This window comes from Nansenia antarctica (genome assembly GCF_963989245.1).
Source record: "Nansenia antarctica genome assembly, chromosome: 3".
NCBI classification, from domain to species: Eukaryota; Metazoa; Chordata; class Actinopteri; order Argentiniformes; family Microstomatidae; genus Nansenia; species Nansenia antarctica.
Window position 1 is genome coordinate 66,328,517 of NC_137688.1, and position 12,700 is coordinate 66,341,216.

General features: G+C 45.6%; 2 protein-coding genes and 1 pseudogene across 3 annotated transcripts in view; all 3 read left to right on the top strand.

The window, feature by feature from the left end:
- The window catches only part of LOC308152853 (histone H1-like), a gene marked incomplete at both ends in the record, with an annotated part of 103,305 nt that overhangs the window by 29,119 nt on the left and 61,486 nt on the right, over positions 1–12,700 (top strand). The gene's annotated exons all lie outside the window — the stretch shown is intronic.
- Positions 26–2,092, top strand: LOC308153146 (polyprenal reductase-like; annotated as a pseudogene). Its single transcript has 5 exons — positions 26–42; positions 676–801; positions 1,003–1,146; positions 1,261–1,448; positions 1,914–2,092. The product of its transcript is annotated as a polyprenal reductase-like (transcript).
- LOC308153147 (histone H2A-like) lies at positions 9,938–10,321 on the top strand (the record flags this gene model as incomplete). The annotated part of the gene is made up of 1 exon (XM_080526239.1): positions 9,938–10,321. One exon carries the CDS (start codon positions 9,938–9,940, stop codon positions 10,319–10,321), a length of 384 nt encoding a protein of 127 aa, XP_080382365.1.

Below are 12,700 nucleotides of genomic sequence, written 5' to 3' on the forward strand. Positions count from 1 at the left end.
CTGGTGTACACAGTCCTAGATCTGAATGACAGGGAAAGCTTCGTGAGATTGAAAGGGGCAAGGGCTGTGTAAATTAAATCGTTAAAGAGGCAACACACACATCCCACACACAACCCCACCACCCAACACACACACACACACACACACATTTTAATCATTTATTTCACACACACACACACTCCCAACCCCTCATCCCAACACATACAAATAAAAAAACATGTTTTTTAAAGTAATGAGTTCTGTCTTTTTTTATGCATACCAATATGATTTGGATATAGTGAGCCCACTCAATATAACAAACAACAGTTTTAGGATCACTAAACACTTATGTCCTAACCAGAATACTTGAGTATTGGGTAACATTGGGTTATATATATTGGGTTATATATTATATAGTTGAAAGCCAGGGCCCTTTCCCTGTTAGAAACTTGATTCCTCATTTCCTCTCGCGTGTCTCACTTGCTGCTTCTCATATAGCATTGGAGGAGAATAGGGGAAGATATTCTCCTCCAATGCATTTTAATTATGATGCGACGAGTGGACAGGAGATAGGACGCGAGGAATGGAGTTTCTACAATTGAGAAAGGGCCATCGACTTTTGTCTACCACGGAACACTAGTACTGTTACTTGTGCGTCGATGGAACTATATACTTAATTCGTGTTGTCCTACGGAGGATTCTAACGACTGAATTTGAGAAAACTTACGTGTATCTATTATTCCAAGACATAATCAGATATGGTAAAACCAAGCGACAATTGAAACGAGACAACTGGCTGCGTGTGTTTGATGTCCCCAAAAGGTGACAGGGTATTAGAAATATTTTAGACATTTTTAGATTACCCTTTCCTCTAAATATAGGCATTGTTGCTACTATTTAACGTAAATGTTGGTCCCAGCACACAAGATCAATAGCTTTCAGGGATGATTAAAACATCTAGCCTTGAGAATGAATTAGCCTACACATTTCTGATACTGCTTTTCATTATTCTGGTCTTTTTAGATGGTTCTGGCACTTCTATGCAGTCTCTATTGCCTGGAATGGGGTGCTTATTGCCCTGTCACTGCACATGGTTGTATCAATACCCATTATGGTTGACTCATATATTGGGATTCCTGACAGGTGTGGGCGTGCCAGTAGAGCAAGGTAACCTCTCTCTGTCTTTTTTTTCCATTGTTTTGCTTCAGTGTTTCCTTACTGTGTCTGTAGAATGTAATGTGTTTGTAATATATTGTCATGTGTTTCCTCTCCTGCGTGTAGTTCCGCAAGTGTCAGCTGTGCTGGTGCAGGTGCTGCTATGGGTCCATTCCCTTAGGCGACTGTTGGAATGTCTGTTCGTCAGTATTTTCTCTGATGGGGTCATTCATATTGTTCAGTATATGGCTTGAGCTACTACATCTTACTAGGACTGACAGTCCTTTGCTCGGATCATTATATCAATGGAAAAGGTTAGTGTGTATATACATCCCTATACGGTACATGTGGCCCACATGATGTGGGAATATCAATGCCAGGGCCCTATATGGTACATATGGGAAAACTGGGGTTAGGGGTAGGGTTAGGGTTAAGGTTAGGGTTAGGGTTAGACATGCCAGGATGTACCAAGTCACCCTTGCACCTAACCCTATCCTTAGTTTTCCCACATGTACCGTATTCCCACATGTACCGTAACATAGTATATATTTGCATATTGGTAATGGGTTTTTAGTCAAGTTGTTGAATTGTTTCCTCTAGTCTTGATGATGCTTAAGAGCAAAAACAATTGGGAAATTGGACCTTCATGACCTTATGTTAGTAAGTAATATTTAATATGAATCTTTTGGTTAGAAGATAAGGCATCTTAGCAGCTGTTCTGGTGACCCACGATATGGTGTGCTACTGCAGATGTGATGGTGATTGTGTGGTCTTTGTAGGGACCCCTACTCTTCCTCTCCTCTCCCAGCTGGGGTGGTCCCACGTGGCTGGAGCTGTGCTCTTCACCTGGGCCTCGCTGCTCCAGCACCGCTCCCTGATCCTGCTGGCTAGGCTGCGCACCGAAGGCTCAGGTGAGCTCATGCAGCTGACTGAGAGCCTCAACATGACTCACAAGTAGATGTGTTGCCATTAGGGATTACACATAACTTTATTTACATATGGACTTTAATGTTTAGATTTTTTGTCTGGATTGTTTGAGTTAATACCAAAGTCTGGTGCAAATGTCACTTGAATAGGCTCATTGGAAATACATTTAGTGGACAAAATGATGATGTGTTCAATACTTATTTCCCCCACTGTAGATGGGTTGTATGGTATCGTAATAAACATTCTGTCTTTTTTTATGCATACCAATATGATTTGGATATAGTGAGCCCACTCAATATAACAAACAACAGTTTTAGGATCACTAAACACTTATGTCCTAACCAGAATACTTGAGTATTGGGTAACATTGGGTTATATATATTGGGTTATATATTATATAGTTGAAAGCCAGGGCCCTTTCCCTGTTAGAAACTTGATTCCTCATTTCCTCTCGCGTGTCTCACTTGCTGCTTCTCAAAGAGCATTGGAGGAGAATAGGGGAACAACCTAGATATTCTCCTCCAATGCATTTTAATTATGATGCGACGAGTGGACAGGAGATAGGACGCGAGGAATGGAGTTTCTACAATTGAGAAAGGGCCATCGACTTTTGTCTACCACGGAACCGAGGAGGTGGCACGGCCCAAGGTGGGGTCATTTCGAAAGGGATGGGCTGCCGTCTGTAAAGAGTGTTTGTTATGTGTAACAATGCCCTTTATTGACGCAGGTTTATTATGCCTGATAATCAAAGAACCGGCCGCACGCTCATGAGCTGGGCCAGATCCTGATAGACATGGAGGGGTTTTTGATGTAAATAACGGTCCCTCTATACGGCTACAGACAGGGGTGTTTAACCCCCTTTGTGTCGTGATAGGGGTAAGTCCGTTATGCAGAGAGCTGGCCACACGCTGGTAAGCTGGGCCAGTCTCCGCTTTGTTTCTAACCGGTAGCGATTGGACCACGCTCTGACAAGGCAGGCGGGTCTCCGCTCTGGTAGATAACGGTCCCTCTATACGGCTACAGACAGGGGTGTTTAACCCGCTTCGTGTCGTGATAGGGGTAAGTCTGTTAGGCAGAGAGCTGGCCACACGCTGGTAAGCTGGGCCAGTCTCCACTTTGTTTCTAACCGGTAGCGATTGGACCACGTTCTGACAAGGCAGGCGGGTCTCCGCTCTGGTAGATAACGGTCCCTCTATACGGCTACAGACAGGGGTGTTTAACCCGCTTCGTGTCGTGATAGGGGTAAGTCCGCTAGGCAGATAGCTGGCCACACGCCGGTAAGCTGGGCCAGTCTCCGCTTTGTTTCTAACCGGTAGCGATTGGACCACGCTCTGACAAGGCAGGCGGGTCTCCGCTCCGGTAGATAACATGGGAAAATATCCTTTACTGAAAAAGTAAGGTGGGGATTTTCCTTCTTTTGCCTCTTTATGAGCCCAGTTGAGCAATTTTACGTTGATTAGACGTCTAAACAACGTCTAAATGGCCCGTAGACGTCTAGGCCAAATTGAGGCTAAATATAGGCCAAATTGGAAATTTAAAAAACGTCTATGTTTAGACGTTGAAAAGACGTTGTTCCCCTTTCTATGTTTCAACGGCATTTCAACGTCTAAACATAGACGTTGTTTCAATTTCCAATTTAGCCTTAATGTAGCTTTATTATAACCTAGACATTGAAACACCAGTGTTTAAACGTCTAGGCTAAAACAAAGCCTAATGGAGGTGAAATTGAAACAACTGTTTCTATAGGCATTTCAACGGCAGACTATATATAGCTGTTGAAATGCAGTTTAAACAGACGTTTCCATTTCCAATTTCACATCAATTTAGCTTTGTTATAGCCTAGACGTTTAAACACTTAGTATAAGTAGACAAATACAATTTTCATGAGTAATAAGTAAATATAAATAAGGAAATATGAATAGGAACATGTATTTATTTAGGGAAATAGTAAATACGAAATATAAATAAGAAAATAAGAATATTAAATATTAAATATTAACAATGAAATAGGAACATTACATACAACATAATAGTATTTATTAACAGTTAGGGAGACAACATTTAGGTTGGGTTATTCTTTCTGTAGCCAGCACCGCCCGTTCTGCCTGGGGCCTGCTTCAGGTGATCTCCAATGCTCGCCCTTGCCTCCACCTCTGTGACCTTTTTTAGGTTCATGACAGCTTCTGTAATTAAATAAAGCAAAGAAAAGTTATTTTCACAGAAGAATCCCATTTAAAACTTTAAAAAGCAAGAGTAAAGAGCCAGATAAATTGTGGATTGCCTACTATGTGCCAAAGAAAATGTAATATGTTTGAATATCTGGTGCCCTGTAGCTCTTGTTCCTATAGTGAGCAAATGTTTGACACTCGCCACAAAATAATCTGTAGTATGCTACCACCCACCCTAGACCCCCGTGTATGGATAGTAGAGTTGAAGCCGTTGCTATAGACAACAAACCTTTAGTGCACACCTTTTTGATCAAGTCAAGTTAGCTGATGACGGTGCAGGCCTGATCAACAACAACATGGCGGCCTACAGTACAGAGGATAAGTTAACCACCTAGTATAATGCTGCCTGGAAAATTACCTCAGCATCGACAAGACCAAGGAGCCGATTGTGGACTATAGAAAGGGTAGCAAGAGGAAGAGAAGGAAAAAGCCCCACCCCTTGCAGATACAATGCTTCTTGCCCAGTTATCGGTTCCAACCTACCCAATATGACACGGTACAGGGCAGTCTGCCCAAAGGTTTCTCTTGTTCCGCAGCCCCCCACCACTGATGTTGAAAAGGGACATCAGTCTATTTGTCATGCATCTGTAAGAGAGAGGGGGAAAAGCCGTTACATGACTAATGTGCATTATGGGTGAAATTATGTTATATGCTTGATGATTGTGTTCCTCTGCTTTTTGGGAACGGGGATGATGGTGGATGTTTTGAAGCAGGGAGGTACCTTTACATTCAGCCAGTGAGGTGTTGAAGATGTCTGCCAGGGTTGTCAGATGGCTTTGACCATTTCCAAAGATGCAGTGATATTCAACAGTAACCTGCAATGTACACTGGGACATTGAGACATCTTTATTATCCTAAGTGACTTGCAACAAATAGCCTTCATTAAGTGAATCATCTATCCATCAGTCATCATAGTTACCTGGCTATGGTGGCTAAGTTCAGAGATCAAAGTTCTAAATTGGAATCGAATTCATAAGTGGAAAATTCTAATGCATTTAACCAGGTTTGATGTGTGTTGAAGATCAGATGTCTGTGAGCACTGAAGACAGCTGGTCTGCACAGCGTTTCACAGAGTACAAACCACTTAACACAAACTGATAAAACTCCATATAGCCATGTAATTACCTCATTGACAATGTTGTTACCAGTTATAGTACTATACCCAGGGGTGCACATAACTTTTTGGGGCCAGTGCTCAGAGGAGCACCTAGGGATGCTGCTTGGTGCTCCCCGAGCTCGCGAGTCACGACCCGTCCCACAGGATGGATAAAAAAGGGATACATGGATAACTTATAGTAGCAAAACGACATTTATTCATAAATAAAGATGAACGAACAAATGATTGTGTGCAAAACAAAATAAACAAATGCAAAATCAAATGACTGCTCTTTAAGCATGAAAGTCTGTCAGACTCCTTTAAACACAATGAAATCAACTGACATCTCTTTAAGCACTGCTCTGTTCTGTAAACACTGAAATCAACTTTTCAACAAAAAGTTACAGCCTAAGCATTTATTTATGCTACAAGCTTAATCATCTTCATCACTGCTCTCTTGACTGCTGTTAATACTGTCCTCAATTTCAACCATGGTAGAGGATGTTGTAGGCTATCACTTTAAATAGCTCATTATTTTGATTGTGCAACAAAGTCTTTTTTTTTCTTTTTCTAATAGAATTCCCAACCATATTCCCTGGGTCAGGGGTCTATGTGCGATAATGAAGCTGTAAAACAAACGTCTGAACGTTTGAAAGCTTCAGAGAAAAGAAACGTGAAGTCCCTTGGTGTTGTTTTTCCTTTTAGCGACGAGTCGTTCGGGACTGAATTTTTACGTGGCAGCGCCGCGGCGTGATAACCGTGCGATACGCGATACGCGGAATGAAAGTACGATTTACGATACTTTCCGAATGTTTTCGTGAGGGGAGTCGCCGTGGTCGTCGTCGGTCGACTGTTGTGATGGATTACTCGTCGGGGACGGCAAATAGTTACTTAGTGGGGCTTGCAGTGATGCAGCAGTCAGCAGTCAGCAGGTGGATTTTGAGGAAGTAAATTCCTCTCCCAGCGCTTCCAGCTGTTGGTGCGCAAGAGCGCGTTCATGCGGCTGATCTGCCGCGCAGGATGCATTTTGGCGACGCATGCGCACTGGCGCACCAGTTATGTGCACCCCTGACTATACCGGTATAGAGGTTATTAACTTACTATACGGGTATAGAGGTCTTCATGTCAAATATAAGGCTTTTGTTTTGGACGCATCCACCTACTTTAGTGATGATGCCGGTAGGTATATTTATCCAAAAATAGCTAGCTAGTTAAAAACAAGAAGACAGAGTGGTCTTGGAAGTTATATAACTCCACAATGTTGACATATAGAAAAAGCAAACAAGCCAATGCTATGCCGAAAGACTTGATAAATGTTGATTAAAAGAGTAGATAAATGTAAGTATAGCTGAACTAGCTAGCTCACCCTGGGAGAGGTACTGCAGCGCAGACAGGAACGGGTCAGCCTCGTTCTTTCTTCTTTCTTCCACTCGCAAACTTCTGTTACTAGTTCGACTAGAAACTGACAGATTGCTCTCAGATGATGAAACCAGTTCTGACCTCGACAGGTTAGACATAGTTTTCTACATAGTTCCATTAAAAATCCATTAAAATAGGTATTAATATTATGACGGTAACATCTATGGCCAACAACATTCAAATCTTGCGCGCGACCGTTTGCTGGCTGTGCGCAGGCGCAGTGTAGTAGTTCCATGAGTGCCCGCGGATAGGTAGACGGTCGTTGTAGTTCTCAGCCTCTTTGTTGTAGTTCAACGTCACTGCATCACTGATGTGCTATCAAATAAATCGTGTGGAATTTATCATTTGTTATGAACGGAATGCAAATGATCCGCCATTTTCACGTCCACTGTGTTTTAAATGTTTTGTAATAATGCTCATTTTAATTGAACTGCAAAAAACACAGGCCACATGTTACTGTAAGAGTTAGCTGTTAGTTATTGTACACTGGTACACTGTTATTTAAGGTCGACGTGACCTGTTATTGATGTGTGTTTGCTGCCTTTTGGTCTAGTTGTTTTGACCTGTTATAGCCTACTGAATAAACGCCGGAGTCATGGCAAGAAGGGCTAGCTGTGTCGATTAGTGATGGGCGAAAATGAACGAACTAATCTTTTTGAACGACTCTTTTTAGTGTCCGATACGTGCCGAACAGTTTGTCAAACGTCCGAGTAGTATTCCCACCATTATTAAATCCCTCTAAACTGTCAGAATACGTCCCAGACGAGTTGATACATCCAATTGTATCGAACCTTTCGAGTTTTGATACTTTTTTGCCAGCGCCAGGCCAGCACACATATTGTTTGCACCAGAGAGAAGTTTTGTGGGGTCAGCTGTCAAACGTGCGTGTGTGGATGTATCAACTCGTCTGGGACGTATTCTGACAGTTTAGAGGGGTTTAATAACGGTTTTAATGCATTTGAGATAAGTAGAAAATATGTTTAGACACAGACCGCATTTAGCTGGGTTAAAGGACATATTTTGACAATCTACAGGCGTTTAGGGTATTAATTTAAACTCAACATGCTGCTAGACTAAAACAGGTTTAGACACAGACCGCATTTATCTGGGTTAAAGGACAGCGACGTATAGACGCAATTTAAACCACCACTTCTGCTAGGATAACTATGCTAGACTATATGAATCTCATACTACATGACGTCTGGGACGTATTCTGACAGTTTAGAGGGGTTTAATAACGGTTTTCATGCATTTAAGATAAGTAGAAAATATAGCCGTAATATAGCTGGTTTATATGATGGCCAAGCGTAGACGCGTGGTTGAAAAGATGTCTATTGCTCAGAGGGAGGTAGCAGCCATGAAGAGGAAACCGGTGGTGGGGTCATTACCGACCCCTCCGCCAGTGAAACCGGGTCACGCTGCCGTGGGGGGCCGTAGCGGGCCCTCCCAGTGGTCAGCGGCGGGGGCTGGGGATGCCGAGTGGGGCATGGCTCCGTCGGTAGAGGTGGAGCCAGTGCCGCATCACGCCGAAACCTCCGTTTCGCAGCCGTTGACGGTCTAGTCGTCACCACGGCGGAAGAAGAAGAGGTGGAGGGTCGCTGGAGTGGGAGGTGGCTGGCAAGGTGCTTCTTAGCCTCCTCCATCGCGGCCAGAAGCTTCGTCATGGTGTCCATGGCGGGACCGAATAACCCTTGTCTCTCTATTGGAGCATTCAGTAGGGCCATCCGGTCCGCCCCGGTCATGGTGGTGAGAGACAGCCACATCTGTCGCTGCTGCACCACCGCGTTTGCCATCAGGCGACCCCCACAAACCGCGACGCCCTGGGCCAGGTACATCGTCGCGGCACTGAGCTTGCTCAGAAGCTCCGCCTCCGCTGCAGACAGACCGTTGGGTCGGTCTGTGGTGATTTTCGCAATGGCGGCGTTAAACACAGCGATGTTATTCGCCGCCGCTGCCGCCGGCGCACCGAGAGCGTAGCTCTTGTCTACCAGGGTGGCGTTAAACCTGTCACGCTGGTTGGGCAGCATAGGTTTTTTAGGCACCGACCAGGCGCTGGACCCCGGTACCAAGTAGGCGGCCAGCGCTGGTTCGAGCGGCGGGGAGCCGTCGGTCATCCCCTCCGCGAGCCCCTCCACTCTGGTAAAGGGCAGGAACGCCTTCACTGGCGCCCTGCCTGTGAGTGGTTCTCCCCACTTGTCCTCCACAAACTTATCTAAGCCCGGGAGGACAGCGTTAGGAGGTTGGCCCTGTCGCTTCGCCCTTTTCCCGTAAAACAGGTCCTTCTCCCAGAAGGACTCCGTTGGGGGAGGGGAGGCGGGACGGGGAATTGCCAACACGCCTGCCGCAGCTTCCAGGAGGCCCTGGAAGTCATGGTGGAGTGATGGGGGGGCGAGGGCGGGGAGCTCGTGAGCCTCTACCTGCCGCTCGCTCTCATCAGAGCTTTCTGACCCTGACACCGGCACCGACCACTCAGCTGGGTGAGGGCGGCGTGATGTCAGGGCCGGCTGAGCGGGCGGGACCATCCCTTGGGGAGGTGCTTGCCCAGAACGTCGCTCTGGGGCCTGTCCGGACGCATCATCGGCAGAGCTATTCGAGTCGGATAGCATCCCCGAGATAGCGTCCGCCAGGGGAATGCTCTCCTTGAACCAGGCCATCCTCTTTCGCCTTTCCGCGACGGAAAGGAGGTGGAAGGGGAGGCAGCTGGGGGAGGCGACCAACGCCACCTCGGCATGTTCGGGGCCGAGGCAGACGTGGCAGAAGTCGTGCTTGTCCTCCGCTGCTAGGAAATCGCAGCGGCAGGCGTCCCGGAGGAACTTCTTCGTGGTCGGCGGCGGACGATCCATCGCTGAAGGGAAGTGTCTGGCGGGTTCTCCAGTCTCTTGTAGTCGTCCTTCTTGCAGTCTCAGATGTAAACCCGTGCTGAAATTTTTGGGAGAATGAGTAGCGAAGGACTCCCCTTTAAATAGCACCCCAGGGCGGGCGCAGGCATCGAAAAATTCAGTCATTGGCTACTTTAGGTAGCGGGGTAAACCAATAGGAGCAGAGCTCCCCTATGGGGCGGAGCTCCACGATATAGAACTGTTATCTGAAATTATTTTCTTCATCTTGTTTGGGATCCCGCTAAACCGTCACCATGTCAGGAAGAGGCAAAACTGGAGGCAAGGCCAGAGCCAAGGCAAAGACCCGCTCTTCTCGCGCTGGGCTTCAGTTCCCTGTGGGCCGTGTCCACAGGCTCCTACGCAAGGGCAACTATGCTCATCGTGTGGGCGCTGGCGCACCGGTCTACCTGGCCGCCGTGCTCGACTACCTGACTGCTGAGATCCTGGAGTTGGCCGGCAACGCCGCCCGCGACAACAAGAAGTCTCGTATCATCCCACGTCACCTGCAGCTGGCCGTCCGTAACGACGAGGAGCTGAACAAACTGCTGGGCGGTGTGACCATCGCTCAGGGTGGTGTGCTGCCCAACATCCAGGCTGTGCTGCTGCCCAAGAAGACCGAGAAGACCGCCAAAAAGTAAACGGCTCACCTCCTCAACCCCAAAGGCTCTTTTAAGAGCCAACCACTTCTCTCTCCAAAAGAGCAATGCATCACTCCATCCTGTTTGTCTGCGCTGTGAGTGTCGTGTTATGAACTGTCCTCAATCTTATTTTATGTACACGAGGCAGAGAAAACGCACCAACGATACACACAGTTGTGACAGAAGCATTCCTCATGATGTGACATTTTCAGCATTCAAAATAATATTCAGTTCTCTACGGTTTTAAAAACCAACCCTTCCTTGTGAAGTGAACCTTGTTCTTCGATATGCAGGGCTTAAAGTTCTCCGGCACGGTGCCGGATTTCCGGCGCGGGGGAATTTTGAGCAATAAAATAAAATAAAATCACATGCTATTTCTTTACATCGTAATTTAAAGAGTCATCTTCAGCAAAGAGACAGTTCCGCCTACCAATGGTATCACATTGCTCAAGCCAACCAACGACTTCTAGCCAATCGGAGGCAGAGTAGTGGGGCGGGCCTTAAGAAGTTTGAATGAGTGTAATGTTAGCTTGTAGAGACGTTCGCTTTTAGCAGCCCGCTATCTCGCTAACTTTAGTAAGAGTCTATTAAAATGGAAGCCAAGTTTCTTAAACCTTGCTCATACAACAACCTTGCCGGGAGCGACGGCTACAGGTAGCCTACCACTTCATCTTCAATGGCCAACCGTGTTTGCGAGCAAAAGATCCGAGTGTGCGCGTTTATAGCTGAACATGATCTGTCTTTCACAATGGCTCAGCCACTCGTCGATTTGTGCAAGAAGCTATCAGAAGACAAAAATGCACTGACAAAGCTGTCCGTTTCCAATCAGCACGCCAGCTATTTAAACACACATGGCCTTTGTCCCGGAATTGAAAAAACGGCTGTGTGAAAAGCTTAAAAAAGCAACGTTTTCAATTAATATCGACGAAGCTACTAATCTTAACATGGACAAAATCCTCAATGTCCTTGTTCGATTTTGATCTGGCCAAAGTAACAACACAACACCTAGTCAGCAGGAAAGTAAACATCGCCAACTCGTCAGCCCTCATGCAGGAGCTCAAAGATATCCTGGAGTCCAATGTGGTCTTGACTGGTCACTAGTCATCAGTATTCTACTTGATGTAGATCTATTGATCTATTGTTATAGTGATATTAGTGATGCAATCAGTTTGGCCTTACGTGATTTAATCAGTTTGTTCTTTTAAAGACATCTAAATATATTATTTTATTTTGTATTGAGTATAAAACAGTATTAATGCATTTTAACATTGAGACATGTATTTTGTATTGACTATAAAATAGTATTAATGCATTTAAACATTGAGACAAGAAGCTGTCTTCTGTACCCGCTCTTTGGGGTAAGTAGTACAGACAAATCTGTTTACTTGGAGCTGGTGTATTTGGTCACGGCCTTGGTGCCCTCGGACACGGCGTGCTTGGCCAGCTCACCGGGGAGCAGCAGACGCACGGCGGTCTGGATCTCCCTGGAGGTGATGGTAGATCCACATGTGAACGCCGTTTAAACTATTATTATATTTTATTATTTATTTTAAATCCACCTGTCCCGAGAAATTGGTCATGCGTATGTATGCAGTGTAGTCACTCCTGTCCATTATATTAATAGTGGAAACCATTTTGGACAACTATGGCACTTTTCCACTACGTTGCAGACCTGGTGCTGACCTGGTGCTGACCCAGGTCAGCCCGCTTCGGTCCCCTTTTCCATTCGTCGGTCCAGGTCGCTTCGGTCCCAGGTCCCAGGTCCCACATCCGAGCAGGGTCCCAGGGTCCCAGGTCCCACACCGTTGATTGGTCAATGGACAATCGTCATCCCATGTCCCATCCCATATTATTTCTTCACAACCGCCATCTTGAAAATACCACATTCACTAGAATAGTGATGTAATACTAATAGCTTATTAATAAAGATTCGGAAAATTATGCTGACCATCGTATTATCTTAGTTTAATGTCATTTCAATGAATCATATAACTTTTATTTACAACAAGCACAACACAAAAATCGCTATTATGCACCGTGTTTGTCCGTGAATAACACCGGCTGTGGAGGTGGTAAAAAAACACAATACTCCTTTGCTAACTTCACCATCTGTCTACGGTCATTTTGAGCCCTTAACCACCGCGCTGACACCCCGAGAAGTTATGCTTTTAACCGTAAACTCGATGAACCGGGAGTTCACTATGAGAATCAAGGACCCCAATTGAAAAAAGCCAGTGGCTTTCTTGGGTTTTTATCCTGTTAGTTGACCTTGTATGTAATATGTACTTTCATGTACCTACTTCTGCAAATCTTCTAATAAAGTTTTCAATCAATCAATCAATCAATCACCCGACCGCTGCTGCTGTGCTGTCAAGCCCG